Source organism: Bactrocera neohumeralis, chromosome 5 (assembly GCF_024586455.1).
Source record: "Bactrocera neohumeralis isolate Rockhampton chromosome 5, APGP_CSIRO_Bneo_wtdbg2-racon-allhic-juicebox.fasta_v2, whole genome shotgun sequence".
In the NCBI taxonomy this organism is placed as follows: domain Eukaryota; kingdom Metazoa; phylum Arthropoda; class Insecta; order Diptera; family Tephritidae; genus Bactrocera; species Bactrocera neohumeralis.
In genome coordinates, this window is record NC_065922.1 from 44,941,880 (window position 1) to 44,967,565 (window position 25,686).

A 25,686-nucleotide genomic window follows, 5' to 3' on the forward strand; every position below is an offset into this window, starting at 1 on the left:
TTTTTGTTGTTTTTTTTTTTTTTTTTGGATTATTAACTGTTCCACAACTAACTGTTTAAGTTGTTGCATAACACTGTTTGTCACACTGGATTCCTCTGTGTGCAGAGTGTATTTTTTTAATTAACTTTAAATATTTTCAAAAGCCATAAATTTGAAAATTCCCGTTATTTTATAGTAAAAAAAAAATTGTGCGTTCAACTGTACGACTTATGTACTAATTTTTGATCCTTCCATTCGCGTATAATATTAGGAATGCATAATATGAGTAAATTATGTATAAATACGCATTTGAGCACTCAAATTATTTTTTGTCTTTAACCCATGTATTGATATGATGCGCACACGGGTTCCTGATGCCGGACGTGTGGCGAAGACTGCTGCATGGCTAAGCATTGCAAGTGGCATGAACGACATAATAGGCGTCCATCTAAGGGATAGCAACGCTTGTCGGGCTCATCGGTCAACTGCATGCCACACTCTTCACAGATGTAGCAATCGACATGAAAGTCCTTATCCATGGAGACGACGCGTACTGTTTCATCAGTGCCCTCTACAGGTGTTATGCCTGGAAAGCAGCAATTGTATCTTAAAATTACTTAAAAGAAAATTAACAAAAAATAACTACCTTTGCCACAACTAGCGCATTTTGGCGCAAACATGCGATGATAGTCATTTACACAGTAAATTTTATGATCCACATCCACCGTAAAGGGTACACCATCTAGGCATTCATTGCAGATGCAACAGCGGAAGCAGCCGGGGTGATAAGATTTGCCCATCGCTTGCAGAATCTGTATTAAATTATTATTATTAAAAATATTAAAAACGATGAACGAGCAACATACCATTTCCATTATTAAATGTCCGCATATTGCACACTTTTCTGCTGTTTGCTGGAAACCCGAATACTAAAAAATAGTATACATATGAATATTGACGATTCAAACAGAATTGAAATCAAGCAGTATCCTTACCATATAGTCTTCCTCACAGTAAACGCGTCCATGCACATTATAAAACGCTTTACCGCGCAACGCACGTCCGCAAGAGCAACAAATAAAGCAATTCGTGTGATACAAATTGCCCATAGCCTGACAAGCTTGACCAGCACCCTTCACTTTATCACCGCACGTATGACAAATACCTGTAAATAGGAAGAAACAGCAAAATAAAGTTGTAGATAACAACAACATGCCTGCAATAACTTACCAAAATACTCGCCCTGCTCTTCGCTTTGTTCTATTTCCTCCTCTAGTTGTCGTGTGAGTTCTTCGATTTTGCGCTGCGCTTCGGTAGGACCGGTGGGACGTGGTGGTGTCACGCTATATGGTAGCAGGTTTTTGGAGAGCCCTATAAAGTAAACAAATAACTTGTGTTACTTATCCACAGGCGTAAGTAGTAAGACGATATCCTACCAGTACTATTTTGAGATGGTGTTGGTGAAATGGATGATGCCGCAGCGCCACCCGATGACAAAGGACGTTGCGGTATAGCAAGTGGCGATTGTGTGAATTTACGTTCGCTCATTGGCGAAATTTTGCGTGCACCAGTCAATGCTGATTGTTTATCCAGCTCACTGCCACCACTACTGCTTCCCACATAAACGGGCGACTCATTACACAACTTGCGGTAACTACTACTGCTTGAAGCGAGCGCAGTGGTATTTGATCGTAGGGACTGTACGCCTCCTGTAGGGCTTCTAGCTGGCTGGCGGTGCAAGTTAGCGGTCATGCAAACATAATCCGAACTGTTGATTTCTTCAATGTAATTCGGATTAACAGACACATTGATAATGGGGTGATGTGTGGGAATGTGATGCTGTTACAAAAAAAGGGATAAGAAAACAATTATAATAATGGCAAAAGTTATGACACTTTCAGTTATTTACCGTATTTTTGATTGGTGTGTGTTGCAATAGCTTGTAATCGTTACTGCTAGCTGTACTAGAAGCCAACGATTTTGCAGGCGATGTTTGTATACTGTTAGGGTGACTGGGCAAGGAAAGGTTGCGATAACGCTGTGTTGGGGATGATAAACCGCTACCACCAGCAGTAGCAGCGACAGTACTGTTGGACGCTGCTGTTTTTAATGAAGAATTCGATGTACTACGCCGATGCATAGGAGATGCCAAGACTGCCATATCCAGTCCAGAATTTTCGCGTATATGATGTGGCGCTAGTGGGGTTAATGCACCATTACCAGCACCGCTTAATTGTGTTGATATCTCCGCATGTTGGTAAATAGTGGCAGTCGCTGGTGAGGCTTGTGGCTGGGCACGTTGTCCGGAATGTGGTATAATATTTTCATAGATAGGCGCCGTGTCCGCATGATGTTCCGGTACTGGCGTATGAGCAAAGCGCCCACCACTTGTGCTGGCATGCATTATCATATATTGACCACGCGACGGATTTGCTGTGGGACTTTGAGGTTGTGCGCGTTTATGTGTAGATTCGAAGTACGAGTCTGTTGGAATACCAACAGCGCCGCCGCAAAATTCGAGATTTTCGTATACTGGAGATTGTTTCGTTGATAACTTTTTTTCATACATGACATTGCGTCCAGTATATAGAGGACTATTGCCTGCCGTCGGACCGATACCATTGGACACTGGTTGGGAAATTGGAACATTGTTTATATTCGCATCAGCGGCCAACTGCTCAATTGGACGGGGTGTGGCATATTTAGAAGAAGCAATTATATTTGTGCGCTCGTATAACTTATACTCCTCTGCAGATTGTTGTTGTATAGGAGTGTTGCCTGCATGCTGTCGTATATAATTTGCTACTGCAGGGTATTTGGGTGAGTTAAGCGCACTTTTATCCTCCCCCATTTGTAAACGTTGCATTGCTTCACTGAGGTTTTCATTGCGGCGTTGACCAGCCATCGATTAAATTCTGAAGTTCGATTTGCTTTGTTGTGCTGTGGTTAGTCAAAGTATTTACCTCAATACACCGGTACCACACAAACAAATTCAATTTAGTACCTCATAAATTTATGATTGATTATGAAATGAACTACGATGTGTTTAATAAAAAGATGACGGAATCCAAGAAGGAATTTCCGGAATTTTTAGGAGACAATGATGAATAATACGAAAGAAAGAAATGAAATCGCTCCTTGGAGTTGCCACTAAAGATAAAAATAGGCTCCCCAGTTTGGAGTTATCAAAAGAGAGTAAAAGAGTGACATTTTTCTAAAACAAAGAGAAATATAACCAGAGCTGCCGTAGGTAGAATAGAAAAATATATGCTTAACATTCAAAACGTTTTTTAATTTATTTTTTATAATTTTTATTATCCAGCTAAATGCGTTTGCAATTTAAAATATATTCATAAACATATTAATTTTGTTATTATAAAATAATATGGTGTATTTATTTTTTTTGTAATATATTATATATTTTTATTATATTAATAAATATATATTGCAGTTGTCGGTAATGTTGTTCTATTCAATATTATAGTAATATACATACATCAGAAATGTAAGGATCAATATTTTTTTAATAATCTATAATAGAGAAATCCAGAACGTTGGTAAATTTTAAGTAAACACAGTAAAACTTTTAAATTAAGTTAATTTCTTTTCTGGCAACGCCCAATACCTAATAAATAATAATACCATTTTCAATAAATTGATAATAATAATAATAATAATATTATTATTATTTTTAATATTTATTAGTATAAAATATCGGGTGATTTTTTAAGAGCTTGATAACTTTTTTTTTTAAAAAAACGCATAAAATTTGCAAAATCTCATCGGTTCTTTATTTGAAACGTTAGATTGGTTCATGACATTTACTTTTTGAAGATAATTTCATTTAAATGTTGACCGCGGCTGCGTCTTAGGTGGTCCATTCGGAAAGTCCAATTTTGGGCAACTTTTTCGAGCATTTCGGCCGGAATAGCCCGAATTTCTTCGGAAATGTTGTCTTCCAAAGCTGGAATAGTTGCTGGCTTATTTCTGTAGACTTTAGACTTGACGTAGCCCCACAAAAAATAGTCTAAAGGCGTTAAATCGCATGATCTTGGTGGCCAACTTACGGGTCCATTTCTTGAGATGAATTGTTCTCCGAAGTTTTCCCTCAAAATGGCCATAGAATCGCGAGCTGTGTGGCATGTAGCGCCATCTTGTTGAAACCACATGTCAACCAAGTTCAGTTCTTCCATTTTTGGCAACAAAAAGTTTGTTAGCATCGAACGATAGCGATCGCCATTCACCGTAACGTTGCGTCCAACAGCATCTTTGAAAAAATACGGTCCAATGATTCCACCAGCGTACAAACCACACCAAACAGTGCATTTTTCGGGATGCATGGGCAGTTCTTGAACGGCTTCTGGTTGCTCTTCACCCCAAATGCGGCAATTTTGCTTATTTACGTTGCCATTCAACCAGAAATGAGCCTCACCGCTGAACAAAATTTGTCGATAAAAAAGCGGATTTTCTGCCAACTTTTCTAGGGCCCATTCACTGAAAATTCGACGTTGTGGCAGATCGTTCGGCTTCAGTTCTTGCACGAGCTGTATTTTATACGGTTTTACACCAAGATCTTTGCGTAAAATCTTCCATGTGGTCGAATAACACAAACCCAATTGCTGCGAACGGCGACGAATCGACATTTCACGGTCTTCAGCCACACTCTCAGAAACAGACGCAATATTCTCTTCTGTACGCATTCGTGTGGTTGGTTTAATGTCCAATAAAGTAAACTGAGTGCGAAACTTGGTCACAATCGCATTAATTGTTTGCTCACTTGGTCGATTATGTAGACCATAAATCGGACGTAAAGCGCGAAACACATTTCGAACCGAACACTGATTTTTGTAATAAAATTCAATGATTTGCAAGCGTTGCTCGTTAGTAAGTCTATTCATGATGAAATGTCAAAGCATACTGAGCATCTTTCTCTTTGACACCAAGAATGATAGAATACAAGATTACGACAACCGCCATTATGAAACGTCATAGTTACGTGTTGAGAAGAAGAAGAGTGAAAAACTGTCAAATGGCTTGCAAATTGTAAACAGAAAAGTAAACACTTTTGTAAATTCGCAAAATATTATTAATTCTTTCGATTTTAATAAAAAGTTTTAGTGAAGCGATTGAATATTGTTGAGTGAAAAGATTTGAATCATTTCTAAAGAAATATATCGGCCTATTGATAATAAAACTGTCTATTAAGTTGTGATTCAAATGGAGAAGACGTTTCTTGTGTTGTATATAAATATATACATATATTATAAGTTCAGATGTATCAGATGTATGAAATTATGATAAAAGAATTGTGAAATTATTAATTTAGTATTAAATATATCATTTCTTTTGCAAAATAACACCAATTTTTTGGCAACTTTTAAATCGGCCGGAAAACTGAAAAAACTCGATTTCGATCCTTTAATTGCATAATAATTATTACAACAAGCCACTGCACATTTCATTTAAAAAAATTAATATATTTATGCTTAGAAATTTAAATAAATACAACAGTACACTTACACTGGTTTTCTTCATTTGAACAATTTCCACACGTGCTACTCTATTTATTGTGGATGTGCCTAAAACTAATTAAATACATATTTTCTCGCAACAATATTCTAAACATTCCACTGAAATTTTTCCTGCAAATACGAATGAATTAATATTATTTTGGGAATTTCAAAAAGTGTTTACTTTTCTGTTTACAATTTGTATGCATTTTTATGCTTGTTCGTCTCAACGCATAAGTGTGACGTCACGAAATTGTTGCACAATGTATTTGTTTTTGTAAGAATTGTCAAGAGCTAAACCGAAAAAAACTAACTGTAAACTAGTGTCGTAATCTTGTATTCTATCATTCTTGCTTTGACACCATGTCTGAAATCCCACGTGATCTGTCAAATACTAATGCATGAAAATCCTAACCTCAAAAAAATCACCCGATACATACATATATTGGGTAGTCGAAAAAGTCTTTTCACGTTGCATTCGTATATCTCCAGTGTTGGTAAAGGTAAGATTTTAAGCTTCATTTGACCAAAAATAATTAATTAGTTACAGCTGATAAAAAATGAGTGAAAATAATGAAGAAATTCGCTATATTTTGAAATTTTTGTGTAAAATGCCATGCAAGCCACCAATGAAATTTGTGAAGTTTACGAAGACGATCCTGTATCAGTTCGAGTGGCCCAACAATGGTTCTCTTGATTCCGTTCACGAAATTTCGATTTATATTAATTGGCAAAAAATGGTCGACCAAAATGGCATTTGTTTAATTATTTATTAGTATAAATATGAAAAAGTAAGTTGAAGTTTGATTAGAAATACGGAAAGACTTCTTCGACTACCCAATGTATGTATATGATATATTAGGATTGGATGAATGAAATGTGACCAAAATTAAAATAACAACTGTCACATATAAAAGATACAAAAATGTTATTAATTTTTACTAAAATAGAGAAACAATCTAAAACTGAAATATTTATCATATACATACACAAATATTCTTCTTCTGTTATTTATAGAACAGATAAATTAAGTATGTTGGTGAGTTTTATGAAGACATAGTAAAGCTTTAAGTTTTAATTAATTTTCTCTTTGGCAATATCAAAAAATAACGCCAAAATTCTAATAAATGTCAATTATAAGAAATTAAAAAAAATTTTTAAAATTTTGGTACAATAGAGATGCCATGGTGAATTTCGAAAGAACACAGTAAATTTTTAAATTACAAATTTTAACATCTGGCAACCCTACAAAAATCATCCCTGGGGTAATTTTAGCAACTATTTATCGGATTTCAATATATATCTGTCAGCAAGGGTAATTTTCTATCAGTCTTCATAAAAAATTAGTTCAGATTTCATGTTCTCAAATTTTGCAAAATCGTAAAAGTAACGCGACATTTTTAATATACATGTAACTGCTTAGTATTAAGCCCATTTAAAAAGAAAAGATAATCTAAATCTCTATAGGAAGTTATTTAAAATGGATTTCGGAACTTTGCTGCATGTGGCAAAGAAAAATAGTGAAAACAGTAAAAATGAGGTAAGAATACGGCCAACAGCTGTTCAGTGGGTTCAATACCACCCAAATTTAAGCAATTAAATAATGAATAATATGTGGCAGGATCATGTATTATTCTTTAGGAACAGTTACTACAAATTATTCTTTCATGAAAATGAATTTCATAAAAAAGAAAGAGTTTGTCGAACGTTTTCACTGGTTAACCCTGGTGCATACATGATAAGACTCATGGTGATTGGTAGATTGTTTAACTTCTAAGTCAGTGTATTTCTCATTAAACTGTCTTCTGCTTAACTCCATTGTCTATTTTATCACTATTATGCTTATCAATCGTATACTATGTGGAACTAAATAAATATATTTGTATTATTTAGGGCAAATATTATAGCACTAAATTCGCTCCTCCGAAAAAAGAATCAAAGGAGAAGAAATTGTCAGCGAATATACAAAAGTTTTTACAAAAACGTGAGCAGGAGGAGCGTGAACGAGAAAAAGAAAAACAACAAAAGCTAGCTAACTTATTGGCAATGCGAGACGAGAAATCAAAAAATAAGATAAGAAAAATGCTAAAAGTCACAAAATCTGCCAATAAATCGGTTTTGGACGATGCAATAAATACAGATCATACAGCTGTTACGATGTCCGGACCTGACCAACCCGATCAGGATGATTATGGATATGTTTCAACCGAGGCAAACGCTTTTTATGCAAAATATATAGAAAAGGTATGTACTGTATATTTATTAATAATAAGAGTTTTTTGTACTAAAATCGTCTTACATTTATATAGGTGAAAGACGTAAAAGAGGACAAAGGCTTTGCACCAAGTAGACCTCAGTCGCTAAGAGACCTGTCAGGAACAAAGGAACGGGTAAAAGCTGCCATTACACGTGAAATTGAAGAAAAAAGAGGTCTTAAAGGACAAAGAATAGCGCATGGTAGCACTAGTTTAAGTAGCAGTATTAAGGAACCCAGTATAAGTCGACCAAGTTCTTCCAAACCTCTTTATGATCCTGAGGCGGAACGGCGTGAAGAGGAACGAAAGAAACGAGAAGAGGAACAAAATCGTAAAAAGAATCGTAAACCACCACCACCTCCAATGGACTTTAAAGCTTTACTAAAATTAGCTGAGCAAAAACAGCATGAACCGGTTGAAATAGTGCCAGTTGTTAAGAAAAAAGAGCCAGAACGTTTGTTAACAATGAAGGAGAAGAAGGAAATGGAGGAGCGACAACGGGCTAAGGAAGCACGTGAACGTAGAGATCGAGAACGAGAAAAGGAACGTACACTGGGAGCCAGTTCGGGAAAGGAACGCCGAGAAAACGGTACGGCGACGTCGAGTGCACCCAACCGCATGGAACCAAATGGACGTATCCCAAAATTAAACCAAACCAAGTCTACGCCTACAACGACAACACAATCCTCATATAATAAAAGTTCTGCTGTTAAGTCTTCGACTATTGTTAGCGGGACTAATGGTATTAAAAAGCAACATCCTTCCTCCGCATCGACTTTAGTATCATCACAAAAGGACACATTGAGTTCTCATGCGAAGAGTACATCCGCCTCAGCTATTTCTTCATCAAGTGCCAAACAATCTCATTCCGCTGCATATAAACCTTCGTCAGTTAGTACAAAATCGGGGTCATCTATCAGTGCCTCAGCTAGCAGCAGCAGTAAGAATCCTTATGGCAGTTCGACGAGTAAGAATCCATATAATGGTGCAACTCGCGAGTTTCCACCCCGTGATATGAAATCTGTGAAACCGCGTCAGTTTCCTCCTCCAGATGTACAAAAGACGCGGCAGTTTCCACCGTCCGATGTGCAGCGCAATCGCGGCAAGGAAACAAAGAAGCCACAACCAAATAAAAGTGAGTTTCAAAACATATAATATAACACAATGCAGACTAAAAATAAATTTTATTCTCTTTTAATAGGACTGCGTATTGAAGATGATGATTCGGAATACGATTCAGAGATGGACGACTTTATTGACGATGGCGATGAAGAAGAAGATGTTTCGTCACATATACGCGCTATATTTGGCTATGATAAACAAAAGTACGTATGTAGAACATTGCTACAAGAAATTCAATTATTATTCGTCCTTGTTGTAAAAGAATGTAGCTAATTTGTGAGAATTTTCTTTGTTTGTGTGTAGGTATCGTGATTTAGATGACGATGATGATGCTGCTATGGAATCCAACTTTGCGCAAGTGCAGCGTGAGGAATATATTAGTAAAAAAATAGGAATACAAGAAGACTTGGAGGACATGAAATTGGAGGCGATCGAAAAACGTCGCAAGATGTTGGCGAAAAAGCGAAAACTATAAGTTAACGCATAAAAAGTACTTGAGTACTCGATATAATAGTTCGCAATATCATTAATTATTATGTAACTACAATTTAAATTACATTCGGTTAATTGGTTGTTTTTACTGCTTTCCCAATTTATACAAACTTTGTTAAAATTTTTATTTGTTTTTATTGTGAGAAATGCTTTGCTTTCAATTAGTCTAATCTAGCCACAATATTTTTATATATTACTGTACATAAACATTTACATATGTACGTTTATTTAAGATTTTCGCTAAAAGTTTTGAATTGTATACGTAAATACAACTATTAAAAGTGAAAAATAAAATTTTGCAATTATTAAACAAGAAACGTTATTTCTTCATCATTAGTGTGATTTAGCCCATAGGGAAAATATACGCACACACATAAGAAGGGGAAATACAAATACATACATATATTAATCAACAAAGTGACAGCATCAATTGCTACTAACATTGTAAAGCACATAATTATGCTTCAATTTCCAAGGGGTGCGTTGTTTTTGTAAACCACTAGTTTGTTTTGTTCTTGTTGGGACTTGTTACATACCCAATTGCCGGATACCGCCAGTTTACTTAAAATCAGTTAATTGTCAAAATTTCTTTACCATCAAACCAAATCTGTTGGAAGTTCGACCTAGTTTTTGAACTTTTGTGTATTTATTGCTAAGTGCATACAATTGGGCAACTCTCAGTTTATTTGCGAGGACAGTTGACAAAAGAAATGTCAAAACGAACTGTCAAATATTTTACCTTTTCCGCAATAGCAACGTATTCGTTCAACTTGCATTTTCCACCGCGTGTGCGTTTTGTGCTTGGTAATACATTTTCTTGCATTATTTTATATAAATAAAATAAGTGAATATTGAATGAAATATTACAAATTGCGTTAGACTATTTCTATAAGTAGAGTAGTGTGCAAAGTTAGTGTAAGTTTGAAGTGAGAAATAATTTGCATCAAACGAACTAAAAAACGGGACTGCATCTGTGAAAAAAAACATACATTAAAATTGTGAATTAGAAAAAACTAACACCTGTGTAGAATAGAATGAGTGAGACGCGTGAACAGATACTCGAAGAAATTAAAATTCAAGGCGATTTAGTTAGAAAACTTAAAGCAGCCAAGGAAACCAAAGAAAAGGTAAGCTCATCACTGCAGCTGTTTTCCCGAGACTCAAATCATATTGGTGTTCTATTTGTTATCATTTTCTTATTCTTGAACCCATATTAAAGTCAAGTTACTAAAACAAAATACTTCATCACTCATTATATGTTTATATATATATATTTAAAAGTAAGTGTATATAATAATAGTTGGTACACATTTCTAAATTAAAAAATATTCGTTAATTTTTTTAGAGATTTCATCAGATAATTAGAATGTCTTGCAAAAACCTTCAAACCAAAAAAAACTCTTTGCTTTACTGTTGTTGGTGTTGTTAGCTTTTGACAGGGTATCTACTGTCTTCGGGTGATTCATTGCTGCAGCAGCATTGACTCGCGTCTACCATAATTAATAATGAATGTAATAGAGCGTTTCGTGCGGGGGGAGGGAAGCTTTGACTGCTGCGCTTTGGCTATGCAGACTGCTTGCCTGGTTACCTAAAATTACCACAAAATACACAATGTAAGTCTATATTGCTGGCAGATTTTCGTCAAACATTCACTTTCGAATCGAAATGGCCAGCAACTAAAATAAGTAATGACTATTGTTATTGCTGAGGCACCTTGTATATATATTTGAATGCAGTGCCATGGACCGGTTTTCAGTGTTCAAAAGCACTAATAGCATTTTTATGTTTTGTTATAGAAAAAATTACACACACATTCATATTATGCTCTGCAAGCAAAAGTAATGTCGTTTATATGAGAACGGCAGTTACGTGTAACGGTATCGTGGGTATTCATTTTTAGGGGCTTGCCGCGTGCAGCCATAGTCTACAGATCAACTTGCTTCATGCCTCCTAAACTGGCTTTTGATTTTTGCGTCAATTAATTTTATATATTTTTTTGAACTTGAATGCGAGAATGCACTGTAATTCTGGATTGGTTATGATGCTTAAGCTGGCGCTCCAATTACCTTGAAATTTCGTAACACATTACAATATGGACATGGGTAAGCACTTTGACGAGTGGCATCTATTCTACTAAACTTGATTTTAGTCTTATTGGGTTGCATATGAAATTTTACATATATACATACATACATATGTATGTACATATGTACAAACATACATATGTATGTATGCATCCAGTACCTAGATTCTAATGTAATGTATGAATGTATGGCAGAAGATCACTATGCACTAAGTGCAGTTAATTAGAAGCCAAAATGTCTAAGCATTATAAATACATGCATACAAGTACATACATATGTATGTAGGTATGCATGTATATCTATGTACATATACATATATATTTCCTTCTTGATTATAACATTCATTATTTCTTTAAATTATACTCTTGTGGAATAATTTTTCCAAAATGTTGTTTTGCCAATATTTAGCTTACTTTTTAAAATTAGTATATTATGAGTATTCATAAACAACGCTTAATTTTCTATGAAAACTCGGTTTATTATTTTTTGTTTGTTATTTAAAACATATTTCAGGTAGGTATGTTTATATACATTCATTTATAAACTATTCCTTATATTTTTATCTTATAAAAAGAATATGTTTAAACAACGTATGACTTTAAATATTCAATCATAATGAAGTGTTCCAACGCAGCAATTTGTGGCCGATGGAATGCAATATTTTAGAAGACAAAAATATGTAAAATAGTCTCCCTTCGTAGAATTTAGTCTCGTAAGTTAAAATTATAACATTTTCATTTCATTATTATGTGGTAATGTAACTAATTTTCACACGGTCGTTGACACATGCTCATATAACGGAATGTTGCAATCACATAAAACAAAATTTCAATCCCAATTGAATTTTAACAGAAATTAAACGCAATTAGTTTTTTTTTATATTTTGGTTTCAGACGCACCATAATTTGTGTAAATTAATTCCTTATACATACAGTGTGCGACAAAACTAAAGCACGGAATCTGCCTTGTCGGTATTTAACCGAATAAAATCATAAAGTAGGCATTACGTGATGTTTTATTGATTTGTATTATTAGTTCATGTATTCTTCTTTTAAAATTAGTAAAAATTAAACAAATTAACTTACTAAAATATTATATAAAATTAAATATATGAAGAACTCCAAAAATCTGGTGCGACAAAACAAAAGCACATACCTAAGAATTTACATTAATTGCACATTAATTGTTTGTCAAACGGTTTTTAATGATCAAAAATGTTGGATATGTGTAGTTATTACCTAATTAGAAAAATATTAATGCATATTCAGTTGCAGTTCGTCATTCAGTACGGTTGGTTGTATGTTAAAGAGAAAGATATTTCAATGGCTCGAAATAAGTATTCTGTTCATTTTAGAAAAAAATTTGTTAAGGATTTTAAGAAAAGAGAATCGGTTATGACTATTGCAAAAAAGTTTGGAATAAATCATCCTAATGTTTCCCGAACATTTAGCTGATTTGGCAAATCAAGCTCTTTGGTTACAGCGCATAGAGGTAGACGGCCGTGGAGAGCAACCGAACGAGAGGATAAGGGAGTCATTCGGGCAATAAAAATTACCCTTTTATATCGGCAATATCTATTGTAAGACAAGACGGTTAAATATATTACAGAGATCCATACAACGTCGAGCTGTCGATGGGGAATTTTCATGCTACCTGTAGCAAGTTATTGCAAAAAAGCCGTATTATTTATTTAAAGAACAGACTGGCGTGATTGGAATTTGTGAGGATGTACATAAATTGAGCGATTACCAAATGGCAAACTGTACTTTTTTCTGGCGAATCGAAGTTTAATATCAAAGATTGAGATGGGCTGAAGCTGGTAGGCAGACCGAAGGGACAACGCCTAAATCAACGTTATAAAACAAGCGCGGTGAAACATGGTGGAGACAATGTACTAGTGTGGGGTTGTTTTCCAGGGAATGCAATAGGATAAATTCATCATATAAACAGTATAATGGACAAATATAAGCATAAAAATATTTCTCAGAATATTAATGCTGCCACATGTTGCAGAAGAAATGGCTTTAAAATGGAGTTATCAACATGACAACGACCAGAAACACACTGCTATTTGTGTAAAAAAGTGGTTTGTTGATAACAGGAATGAGGTTTTGAAGCGACTCGCACAATCACCTGATCTCAATCCCATAGAGAACCAATGGTAAATTGTAGATCGAAAAATCAGACTTGAGAATTGTAAAAATAAGGCCGTTTTATACATTCAAGTGAAGGTAGCATGGAAAAGCATTTCCTGGGACATATCAAATAAATTAATTGAGTCCATGCCTAGCCGATGTGCAACTGTATTGAAAAATAAGGGATACGCAACCAAATATTGAAAGACATAAATTTTTCAATCATAAAACCATTTCGTGCTTTTGTTTTGTCGCACCAAATTTTTGGAGTTTTTCATATATGGTATTTTATATATTTTTTTAATAAGTTAATTTGTTTAATTTTTACTAATTTTAAAAGAAGAATACATGAACTAATAATACAAATCAATAAAACATCACGTAATGCCTACTTTATGATTTTATTCGGTTAAATACCGACAAGGCAGATTCCGTGCTTTAGTTTTGTCGCACACTGTATATCCTTTTTCAATTATACATATCTGTTCACATAACACATCATCTTCATTCACACTTTTCCATCTAATTAACCTCACGCTTAGTAATGCTTCATTTTCATCAATAAATAATTTTGCTTAATATGTTTGTAAATAATCTCTGTTGTTGTTTATGCGCGTCAACTATTAACAGTAAAAAATAGCATCGTAAGTTACGAATTTCTCTAAGAATATGTTTGTTTTTTTCCACTCGGAGACAATTTCTAATCAGTTTCATTATTGTTGTTGTTTAGGTTTAAACAATCGGCGCGTTTTATTAAATCTTTACCAAAAAATTCTCCACACAAGATTATTCGAACTCAAATTGAGTAAAATTTTGTAAACGAGATAATCTGTAAAACTATAGAATCCTATTAAATATTAAATAAAACATAAAAAATGTTGCGTTCGATTGGCCGTCAAACTGCTTACTTAATTGGTCATACAAAAAGTCGGCCAATAACAAATTGGTCCACATTTGTGTGTACAACGTTCAGCGGCGGACGAAAATTCGGGCCCGCAGATCAGCAAACGTGTCGTCACTGCGCCACCAACCATAAGGTGGGGCAATTCAAAAGTGCTTCAACAAATGAAATTTCACATAGAAAAAAGAAAAACCACGCAATCAACAGCAATAATGAGACTGATGAAGAGGCAACCCTGCTAGAACAACAACTGGCGCAGGTTAGCTTTAGTACATGCATTAAATAATGTATACCATTTGTGCAACCGAAACTGTTTTTTTTATTGGATTTTCAGATAGATGAAGAGGTAGCGCGTTTGTTAGCGCTGAAAGCGAAGCTCGGCGATGGCCCCGCAACGCCGCAGAAGTTTACGCTCAAGACGCCAAAAGGTACGCGCGACTATTCGCCACAGCAGATGATGTTGCGGCAGGGTGTGCTGGATAAGATTGTGGCGGTCTTCAAGAAACATGGTGGCGAAGCCATCGATACGCCTGTATTTGAGTTAAAGGTTAGTGTACGCTGAAAGCACTAACGATTCCTTAATATATATATTTATTTTGCATTTGCTTACAGGAGGTGCTCACTGGCAAGTATGGTGAGGATTCCAAACTCATTTACGATCTCAAAGATCAAGGTGGCGAAATTTTGTCGCTACGCTATGACTTGACTGTGCCCCTAGCACGTTACCTGGCTATGAGTAAAATATCTACCTTAAAGCGCTACCATATCGCCAAAGTATACCGGCGTGATAATCCCGCTATGACACGCGGTCGTTATCGTGAATTCTATCAATGCGATTTCGATATTGCCGGCACTTTTGATCCCATGCTGCCAGATGCAGAGTGCGTGAAAATTGTTTCTGAAGTGCTGGATACATTGGACATTGGCGAATATGTGATTAAAATTAATCATCGGCAATTATTGGATGGCATGTTCGAGGCGTGTGGTGTACCTGCGGATAAGTTCCGCACTATTTGCTCTGCCGTAGATAAGTTGGATAAGGTGAGTTACACAAAACTAACAAATCTTTATTTATAATGTATTTCATGTATATATTTCTTTGTTATTCGCTGATAGTCTCCTTGGGCTGAAGTGCGTAAGGAAATGATTGAGGAAAAGGGGCTGGATGCTGTCGCTGCTGATAAAATTGGTGAATATGTGCGTCTGAGTGGCGGTATTGAGCTTGTGGCACAGCTGCAAGCTGATGAAAAATTGAAATCTGTGTCTAGTGCCGTTAAAGGCTTGGAAAGCATGCAGCTGCTGCTGAAGTACTGCGATGCTATGGGTTTGTCGCCAAAGATTAGCTTCGACTTGAGTCTGGCACGCGGCCTGGACTACTATACCGGTGTAATTTATGAGTGTGTGCTGAAGGCCGAGCCGAAGATTGCGCAGAATGGTGCTGATGCTGCGGAGGAACAAGGTGCTGTCGGTTCAGTGGCTGGCGGTGGGCGTTATGACAACCTGGTCGGCATGTTCGATCCCAAGGGCAAGCAAGTGCCATGCGTTGGCGTCTCCATTGGTGTGGAACGTATCTTCTCCGTATTGGAAGCCAAAAATGCGGCAGCCGGCGTAAAGACACGCACCAATGAGGTGGAGGTGTATGTAGCATCGGCACATAAAGGCTTGCACGAAAAGCGTTTGAGCATTTTGAATAGCCTCTGGGACCAAGGCATTAAGGTAAGAGCTCTACATTTCACTAACTACGTTGGCATTTGATATACATATGTGTTATTTCTCTAAAGGCTGAACACTCTTATAAGCTTAATCCTAAGTTGTTAGTGCAGTTGCAATACTGTGAGGAAAATCAAATACCTTTCGCAGTGGTGTTTGGTGACTCGGAATTGTCCAAAGGCGTTGTGAAGTTACGTGAAGTGAGTACACGCAAGGAGGAGGAGATATCACTGACCGAATTGGGGAATGAGATAAAGAAGCGTTTGAACAATTAAATTGCTTGAGCTACTTGCGTGATAACTATAAGCAGGCTACAATAGATTGAATTATTTATTTATCACAAAATATAATTACAAGTAAATTAAAAATATGCGATGCAGATGGATAAAATAAAAATTAAATGAATTCACAAATAAAAAGGCATTTACTGGGCTTAAATAAAAAAAAAAATTGTTGTTTCTTTTACACAGGTAAAAAGAAAAAAAAAAGTAATATAAAAAATTAAAAAAGAAATAATTAATACCAAAATTTTAAATAAAAAGAAATCAAATAATTTAAAAAAAAATTTTAGTAAACAAAAATTATTAGTATTTACTTTAGCAGTATTCGTTACAATGTTTATATCTTAAACTAAACATCTGAATAAATTTTATAACAAAAATTGTAAATTTTATTGCAGCTAAACAGCAAAATTCCAAAATATCCCAAAACACAAAACTTTTTACCTAAAACCCAAACTACAGTGTAAACAAAATAATAAAAAAGACATAAACAATTAAGTGAAAAAATGCCGGAATATCTAAATGCAATGACCGGCCGCTTTAAGAATGCTAACGCCAGTGGTGGTGTCACAACGGTGACACCGCCGGCACCCTTCGATGCGAGCACAATGATTTACGAGACCATGCAACAAACACAACAATACCAGCCACAATATCCGCAGCTAGAATTACAACCACAAAATCTTGGCAATGTCATGCCGAATGTAAATACTTTCGATTATATGGGTTATGCGCCGGTATCGGCACCGGTTCCCCCACCGCCAGCGGTGAACGAGCATGAAATTGAGTTTCTCAACTGTCGGCCAAGACGTTACAAGCGCACCAAACGCACTTATACGAAAAGAAAAAATAAAACCACAACTAAACAACAGAACAACGAGAAAACTACAGCAACAACTGGTGCAGCAGCAACAACAAATACCAAAGCAATGCAAATGCCGTCGATGGCGAATTCGCCGAATGTACAAATGAGCTTTAAGGTAAGTGATAATTGAATTTCGATTAATCTAAGTAATTAAATAACCGTTTGTTGTGTAATTGGAAAAGTAATCCGGTGCAAAGAAAATAAGTTGGTTATCCTTAATACCACGAATAGTTAACTTTGTTTGTCACCAACGTTTTGAACATACTTTTTCATTGTTTTTATAAGAGGTTAAAGATTTTGAAGCCCTTATTTACCGTCTGATCAAATTTGACCCGGACTGGCAAAGCTTAATCAAAATTTCTATACACTTTTTATAAGTTTTGGCTCTGATGGCCTTCAGTGAGTTCGAGTTTGTTGTTGTTGTAGCGACAGAATTATGCCGAGTTGACAAATCTTGGTCCGTTCCGGTTACGTAGACCCGATTGTCGTGGGAACGGGGTTCGAGTTTGGGGTTTTACGGTTTCGGCTAATGTTTCGAGCATATTTCGCTCATCGCTTGGCGATCCTTTAGAGATATTGAGAATCAATTCCCACGATAGGCGGTTATACGTTACCGGAATTGGCTCGGATTTTATCCGTGTTTGAATCGATAAATAGTAGGCTTAGGTATATAGATCTTTTACCTGCTTTCGCTCAAATGTCAACACCGTTTTTTTGCGTCGTAAACAAATACCTCTCAAACACACACTAATTGAACTATGGAGACCGAACTTCACACGAACATAAAATAGGTTAACCAATTTAGGAAAAAAATTCTCACTTATTCATCCATGTGTCATATAGTTGCATAGACAGATAACGATCATAAACTGCAACTTTTCGCTTACAAAATCTTTAAATCCACGGACCACCTCTTTGAATATGTTACCTTTATCGTTGAACTCCTGTAACATCCCATTTTTATAATGCAATTTCGTCGAGATTGCTACCGCTAGATGATGACCACTGATTTAGCCTTCCCGTTAAACAAAACTAACAACCGTTACTCAGACAATGGAGGTTACGTAATCGCCAGCTCCCCTAAGCCGAAAGCATTTTAAAGGGCATATTTAAGCCCGAAACCCGTAATTAAAAGGTCATAGTAAAAGCAGTTATGCTTCGCTGTCAATAGTTCTCGAATAATTGATTTTCGATTGACTGGCTTTTCGCTTCCAGCGCAACTTTCTTTTCAAACCCTTCCTCATTGTATTGTAGTAACGGTTTACTCTGTCCATGTGGTTCTAATTTTGAAAAGCTATCTGCCATTTTAAGATGCTAACAGTTTGACAGTTTTGAAATGCAGGTCATCAGCTCTAACTGGTTTCAGTCCGTTGAAGAATGAAAGTCATCTTTTCTTTTCAAGCTTTCTCTCGTTTTCTCCCACAGACCGTCTAATTACTATAACAAATGAACAAAACTTTGACCGATGCGCCACCTTCAACTAGAAAGTCAGAGAACCCCCTTTTTTTTTAGAATTTTTCGGAGTGGCATATTATTTAATAAATAAATAAAAAAAATTTCATTAACAAAATTTACTTTAATAATCGGCGAATCGTTTTCAAAATTTTGGATTTCCTTGATCCCGTATCTAGATTTCTTGGATCTTCTTTTTTATTAGCGTAGACACCGCTTACATGGTTATAGCCGAGTTTACAACAGCGCGCCAGTCGGTCTTCCTTTTCGCTGTTTGGCGTAGCCAGGTCTCTATCTGTCAGACCTTCCCACCGTAGTAGAGCTCTTCCTATGCTTCCCCCGGCGGATTCTTCGTCGAATATTCTCGGAGCTGGAGTGTTTTCATCCATGCGGGCGACTAGCGTAGCCGTAGTCTCCTAATTCGCTGAACTATGTCTATGCCGTCGTGTTCCATCGACTGCGGTATTCATCGCTGCCCAAGCGCAAAGAACCATAAATTCTCCGTAGATCCTTTCAGTCGAAAAGTTATAATGCTGACTCATCAGATGTTGTTATTGTTCATGCCTCTGCACCATATAGCAGGAAGCGGATGAGGAGTGACTTGTAGAGTTTGGTCTTGTTCGGCAATTGCATACGCAGTCCGAAATAGCCCCTGTTAGTAAGAGTTATTATGCGTCGAGGCTGACATAATTGTCTATGACATCGAAGTTATGACTGTAAAGAGTGATGAGGGAGCCAAGCCGCAGACAATCGTCGTGATGACAGGAGATATTTCGTTTTGCTCTTGTTCACTGCCAGACCCATTTGCTTTGTTTCCTTGTCCAATCTGGAGAAAGCAGAACTAACGGCGCGGCTGTTGAGGTCAATGATATCAATATCATCGCCGTAGGCCAGCAGTGGCACTCTCTTATAGAAAATGGTACCTTCTCCATTCCACATTAATCGACGAAGAAGTTGTGTATCTCTTGGATGACTTCTGAAAAAAAGTGTCTGGCGGTGAGGAAGATTTTTCTGCTTAGAATTTTATTAATCCAAAAACCAAAAAAATTCATTGCTACAATAGATGAGACGTAAAGATCAAAGAACTAGGCAAAATTTTGATTTTAGACAAAAAGGCGGCATCCGGAAAAAAAGTTTTTTTTTGTGAAAAAATTTACACTTCCCAGTGGCTTAAAAAATTATTACCAGAAATTTTATTACTTCAATCATTATCTGACAAGTATAGGTACAAATATAGCGTAAGGTCTTGGAAAATTTTGAAAATCGATCGGACTCTCCGTTCTGAGAAGTTTTCCTTACTGAAGCTGAAAACAGGGTCTCGAGTAAAATGAGTTTTAAGTTGTCGGATCCATCTACACTAAGTTAAAAATTGATTGCAAATAAGAAAGACAAAATTTTATATAACAACTAACCGGTCCAAACAAGATAAGATCTCGAAAAAACATCCCTTAGCCGGATAAAATCCGAGTCAATTCCTGTAACGTAGAACATTACGTGGAAATTGTAGCAGCTTCGTTCTTGATACTGTAGCCAGTTAAATTCCTATTTATCCAGAATCGACTCCGACATACCAAATATACATATGTACATATGTCCAGCATGCAACGAGTCCCCGTATGACTCTAACGACCTCTTTGCATACCCAGATAACCCCACATATCTAACACCCCTCTCTCTATGGTCCAACCCCGTCGAAACAGCACATTTTGTGTGCATAATGTTGGATGACCTCGATGACAACTTATCTGAAGCTTAAGGGGATCTACAGTTACAACAACAAGAACAAAATTTTATAATTGCTTCCTCCGATAAGAGCAATTAACTTTCGACTTTGTTAGGCCCCTAATTGTGGGCATTGTTTATTTGTAAACATGCTGTTGTGATTTCATTTTCCTGCATTTCGGGACATATTAAATTACTGTTAATCTCAGTTCTTAGATTTAGAGAATTCCACCCTTAATTTATACGGAGTTCTTTTAGTTGTTTATCAACCCTTTCTCCTATTTGACTTTGTGCTTAAAAATCAACCGAAACCATCAAAGTGCACATGCGCAACACAGCGACGAAACATCGATTGCTCGCTAAGATGCAATGATAACTCAAAGGGTTGCAATGACTCATCCCTATCGATAAACTGATGCAATAAAATAAAATTAAATAAATAGGATTAAGTAACATTAACCGCCACGAGGCTATCATCCAATCAACGTTACTGTAAATAAATGAATAACTGCATATTTTTAATTTGTATGTTTGTTGTTGTCGAATTTCAGTTAAATTTACGCAAGTGCATTTCTTTTTTTTTGTTCACTGCATTTATTTTGATATACGTTTTTGGGGTTGCGATGTGCAACCTAAAATTTATTCAGTTAAAAGTATTTGAATGATAAAATTACAAGAAATTTTCAAAAAAAAACACAAATTAATTGAATCTAACTTTATATATTTTTTACCTTGCAAAATCTCAACGGCGCGGCGCTCAAATGTGTATGTCATCGATTCGACAGAGATAGTCCACAGCCTTCTCGACATTACGATCACAAGCTATGAAGGCTAAGATCACCATCTGACGTTTGAAACCCATGCGCACCAAACGCGCTATGTGCTTCTCCTCCTCCGGCGAGATGTGCATGTTATTGTAGTTGCAATGGCTGCACTGCTCATCCTCCGATTCCGCACTGCTTTCGTGCAACAACTGCAGAAACTCACTCTCATGCTCCTTCAGCATTAACAACAACTCCGGCTGGGTTTCATCGATACGCCTTATGACGTCCTGCAGCACGTTCGGCCGCTTACGCAGAAGGCGTCGCAGATTCTTGAAGTCTGGATCTTGTCGCAGAAATGCCAGGGCGTTCGCTTGATTGAGCTTCGTCTGCTCCGTTGTTTTAGCTTTGTGCTGATTCGCGGTTTGTGGCCGCCGCTGTTGCTGGTGCTGTTTTACTGCGGTTCGGTGTCCGACGCGCTCTTGCACCTGCTCTATAAGGTAATCGACAGCTTCGTTGGGATTGTTGAAGCTAGCGACTAGAGCGCGTCGCACATCATCCTCACTGTAGCCCATCGCCACAATTTGTCGCAGTACGTGCTCATCGCAAACTTGCTGTTGTGTCGATTTTTTCAATATTTTTCGCTTCGTTGCCTGCATTTTGCTGGCGTTCTTCGTTATGCGCAATCTGTTGGTGCTCAGCAAGGATTTTGTTGACTTCATTGTTTTGTTGTTAGTTGTTATTTTTACTTTATGACATCGACATCGACATCGTGCTTGCTTCGAATCGGTTGATTCTGTAGAGCTTGCTGAATCCTGTCGTGTTTTATTGTTTGCTCGGCTATCTTCGTGCGACAAGGAAGCGCTTGAAGATGTTCTAGTTTTAAATTTATTTTGTGACTTATGTCTTTTCTTCGCAACGCTTTTGGATGCCTTTAATTTGATCGAACTTTTGGCCATCAAAATTTTGGTGTTTCGCTTCTTTTTAATGTGCTTTATACGGACTCTTCTTTGCTCTTTCATTTCTTTTGCTGTTCCATTGTTATTTAATTTGTCGCCTTGCCCAACGGTTACGGGCTTTTGCCCAGCTTTTTCTGTCATCAATTTGTTTTTGTTGTTACTGTTATTATTGTTGGTGGTTTGTTGCATTATTTCACCAGTGTTCGACGTTCTCCAAGGCTTTCTTGCCATGACCAATAAAAACTTACGCTCATCTATGGAGTAAGAAGAGAGCAATTTGTTGTCCTTCAAGACGCGTCCCGCATAGAGGAGTTGTTGTCGTTCGGGTAGTAGATTTGTAACGGCTACATTGTAGAGTTTACGTTTTAAATCGGAAACAGTTTTCAAGCCGTAGGTGTTGATTACGAAACTCTTGTGGTCTAAATTTTTTATTGTAAGTTTCATTTTCTACACAAATTTTTCACAATTGATTTTGAATTTTTTAACCGAAATTGTTACAAAAACACATTGAATAAAATTTGAAAATGTGTCTATAAACAATACAAACCAAGCATGGCTAAGCAGATTAATGCCAACCTATCACGAAGGGAAACATTGGAAATTCTGGGGGCAGAATGTCAAAAATAAGGTTACCAATTTCAATTATTTAACTTATTTTCCCTGCAATAACCGTAATGATTGTAACATGTTCTTTAAATGGAGAGTTACTGGAGAGAAGATTATTCTTTACTCGCTACTATTTATTGTTTACTATTGTCTACAATTCTTAGATTTATGTGATCGTTTTGCCTTTACTAGCTGTTTGGCATATATCCAAGTCTTCGCCTTCTTCGAAGCAGGTTTGACGGATGAATACCACTGCTGCGACTGTTCTTGGGTCTCTGGTGTGTATGTTACTACCAGTGGGTCTATGCTTACGGTCACAACCCACCCGGTCTTTTGAGATATCTACTGTCTCAGATATCTCATAACCAAGGTATCCTTCGCGAAAGAGGTTTGCGATAGTTTATCCAATTTTTGACGGTCGCTATCGAATGAAAATATTCACCGCATTTATCATTCAAGCGCTCTTTGATTCAACTGCCCTCTTTCTATTCCAAAAATAACACTCGAATCACAAATCGATTTTTCTAATATAACACCTCGCAATCACTCGCGGTCAAAGCAAAATAAAGATAGTCCGTTCCGGCTGGATCCTTGACAGTAGAATCCTGATCTCCATGCTCCATAATGTTTAAAGTTAAGACTAAACTACTTTTCCCTGTACCTGGTGCACCCAAAGTCATTAGCACAAATATTTTTAGTCTCCAGGGTTTTTTTGACCGTAGCATCTGCTTAAGCTTCGACAAGTATGTTTGTACTCTGCGATTTGATACAATGCGTAAGCGTTTTCTACGCCAGTAAAGAAGAGGAAGAAAGGATGGTCCAGTGGAGTTGAGATCAACCCATCTAGGACGATGATCATCCCATTCAAGAGACGTTGGTCCTTGCCCGGCTCGAGAACCTAAGCCTTAGTGCAAAGAGGTAGATATGACCAATATAGTCAAATACCTTGGTTACGCTGGATTCCACTCTGCGGTAGAAGCAGCATGTTGACTTGACAATAGTAAAAGCGACTGATGCACTAGTGGAGTGCAATCGACTAGCTGGTAAACCCTGAGGCTGCAAGCCAAGGATTGTTACATGATGACCAATAATCACGTATGGGGCGGTGGCTTGGGTTTCAAAAGCTTCGCATACTTCGGTAGGGCTCCAACTATTGAAGCTGCAACTTTTGGGAGGAAGCTGCAACGACTTGCATGTATCTGCATGTCGGCTGCAATGGGCACTTGTCCGACGGCAGCACTTGAATTCATGCTTGAGCTCTTACCACTTCACCTTGTAATCGGTCAGGCAGCCAAACATGCACTGCTCCAAAGGACAGCAGAAGGGTGTGGCAGAGATATGGTAATCTCATTCCAGCGAATGAAAGAGTTAAGTGGTGTAATACCATTGGCTCTTCTCCCAAGGGGCAGCATTACCAACAGGGTAAACTTCACCAAGAAGTTCAAGGTGACTCTTAGCAGCAAGGCTGAATGGAACGATTCCCCTCTCGAGCTCCTGCTTAGGGGTAGTACAATCAAGTGGTACACCGACGGCTCGAAAACGTCGGAGAGAATTGGTGCAGGAGTCGCTGGACCACGCACAAAACTCTCCATACCTATGGAAAGTTTTCCGAGCATTTTTCAGGCAGAAGTCTTAAGTCGTTGCATAGAGAAAACCCCTTTAAGGCAAGAACGTATAACCATACTTAGCGATAGTCAAGCGGCACTTAAAGCAATCTCTGGCGGAACGTAACTAAATGCACCTCTTCTAGGTGCTCGGTTACAGAGGTATAGCCGGGAAGAAACTGGTTGATGATCTCGTTCTCCGCAGCATCCACAAACAAGGTAGGACCTAACCCTTCATCGCGGTGGTTCCCATAACATAAAGGAAGAAGGAGTACCTAGGGAGAGATATTAGCAACAACTCCAAAGCATGCGCCATGCCAAGTTACTAATGGGTTACAACCTCAGCAGGTTTAAATAAGTACATATGTACATATGTATGTATGTATGTATGTATGTATGTAATCAACCTCCCAAGGCACAAACTCAGGCTACTTCTCGCATTCAACACTGGCCACTGCAAGCTGAAGAAGCATTTATACAACATTGGTCTCGCTTCTTGCGCGAATTGTCAGTTCTGCGACAGGAAGCCTGAAACTCCAGAACACCTGCTAACTGACTGCGTAGCAATCTGCAGACGAAGTATAAAGGCCCTTGGATCCATGTTTCTAAATAGAGATTACAACGCCTCACTACCACCTAGCAGTATATTGGTCTTTATCAATATGTTCAGGCTAGGTGAGTCTTTGTGATTTAGGAGAGGGCACAATAGAGCTAAGGTCGCGGTGCAATCCTCGCGTGGCGAGCTGTGTCGATTCAGCCATGCGTCTGCCTATACATACCTGAAGATAGTCCCTAAGTTTTGAAAATATTCATCTAAACTTTTGCACACGTTCTTTTTTCCCCAAGAAGCTACTCATTTGTGAGAACCACTGATATCGGACTATTATAGGATATAGCTGTCATACAAATTGAACGATCAAAACCAAAAAATTTCTTGGATGGAAAAGTTTTTATTTGACAAGATATCTTCCCGATATTTGGCACGAATTATTGTCCAAGGCAGCGGTATACTCTCTACTAAAATTGTTCTATGTAAAAATAAGTATGTAATTCTGTATAAATATTTCTAAGAGAAATTAAAATTTCAATTCCTTTGTGTTGTGATCCTACAAGTATGCGCACTTCGGGTGTTTCACAACCTATGTATGTATATTTACCCCTTCAAAAATCATCACTGACCTTCAAGCATAGCTTCCTTATATGTATTTCGGTCTTTATACGTGGATATGCATGCATATATGTATGTAT

The 25,686-nt window shown here is 37.1% G+C and overlaps 5 protein-coding genes across 7 annotated transcripts in view; 3 read left to right on the forward strand and 2 right to left on the reverse strand.

The window, feature by feature from the left end:
* LOC126758949 (LIM domain-containing protein jub) lies at positions 1-3,138 on the reverse strand. The gene is made up of 7 exons (XM_050473440.1): positions 1,889-3,138; positions 1,416-1,818; positions 1,210-1,350; positions 975-1,144; positions 846-908; positions 626-791; positions 1-565 (listed from the first exon to the last, which is right to left on the reverse strand). Exons 1-7 carry the CDS (start codon positions 2,882-2,884, stop codon positions 315-317), a joined length of 2,190 nt encoding a protein of 729 aa, XP_050329397.1. The 5' UTR covers positions 2,885-3,138; the 3' UTR covers positions 1-314.
* LOC126758960 (UV excision repair protein RAD23 homolog B-like) lies at positions 2,831-24,860 on the reverse strand. Of its 2 annotated transcripts, none has more exons than XM_050473458.1 (2): positions 21,240-24,860; positions 2,831-2,919 (listed from the first exon to the last, which is right to left on the reverse strand). In XM_050473458.1, exon 1 carries the CDS (start codon positions 22,670-22,672, stop codon positions 21,266-21,268), a length of 1,407 nt encoding a protein of 468 aa, XP_050329415.1. In that variant the 5' UTR covers positions 22,673-24,860; the 3' UTR covers positions 2,831-2,919; positions 21,240-21,265. The 2 variants fall into 2 exon arrangements, with proteins under 2 accessions (XP_050329415.1, XP_050329413.1); XM_050473456.1 differs by lacking the exon at positions 2,831-2,919 and adding an exon at positions 18,832-19,762.
* LOC126758953 (protein SPT2 homolog) lies at positions 6,822-10,414 on the forward strand. The gene is made up of 5 exons (XM_050473444.1): positions 6,822-7,029; positions 7,383-7,733; positions 7,799-8,879; positions 8,946-9,069; positions 9,170-10,414. Exons 1-5 carry the CDS (start codon positions 6,970-6,972, stop codon positions 9,339-9,341), a joined length of 1,788 nt encoding a protein of 595 aa, XP_050329401.1. The 5' UTR covers positions 6,822-6,969; the 3' UTR covers positions 9,342-10,414.
* On the forward strand, positions 10,383-16,538 carry LOC126758956 (histidine--tRNA ligase, cytoplasmic). Of its 2 annotated transcripts, XM_050473446.1 has the most exons (6): positions 10,388-10,485; positions 14,308-14,737; positions 14,813-15,025; positions 15,091-15,519; positions 15,595-16,194; positions 16,260-16,538. In XM_050473446.1, exons 2-6 carry the CDS (start codon positions 14,453-14,455, stop codon positions 16,461-16,463), a joined length of 1,731 nt encoding a protein of 576 aa, XP_050329403.1. In that variant the 5' UTR covers positions 10,388-10,485; positions 14,308-14,452; the 3' UTR covers positions 16,464-16,538. The 2 variants fall into 2 exon arrangements, with proteins under 2 accessions (XP_050329404.1, XP_050329403.1); XM_050473447.1 differs by lacking the exon at positions 14,308-14,737 and having other exon boundaries at positions 10,383-10,485.
* The window catches only part of LOC126758963 (zyxin), a 206,380-nt gene continuing 191,094 nt past the window's right edge, over positions 10,401-25,686 (forward strand). The window contains exons 1-2 of the mRNA XM_050473461.1: positions 10,401-10,485; positions 16,868-17,449. Of these exons, the coding sequence (XP_050329418.1) occupies positions 16,976-17,449 (474 nt within the window). The 5' untranslated portion in view covers positions 10,401-10,485; positions 16,868-16,975. The remainder of the gene's footprint in view (positions 10,486-16,867; positions 17,450-25,686) is intronic.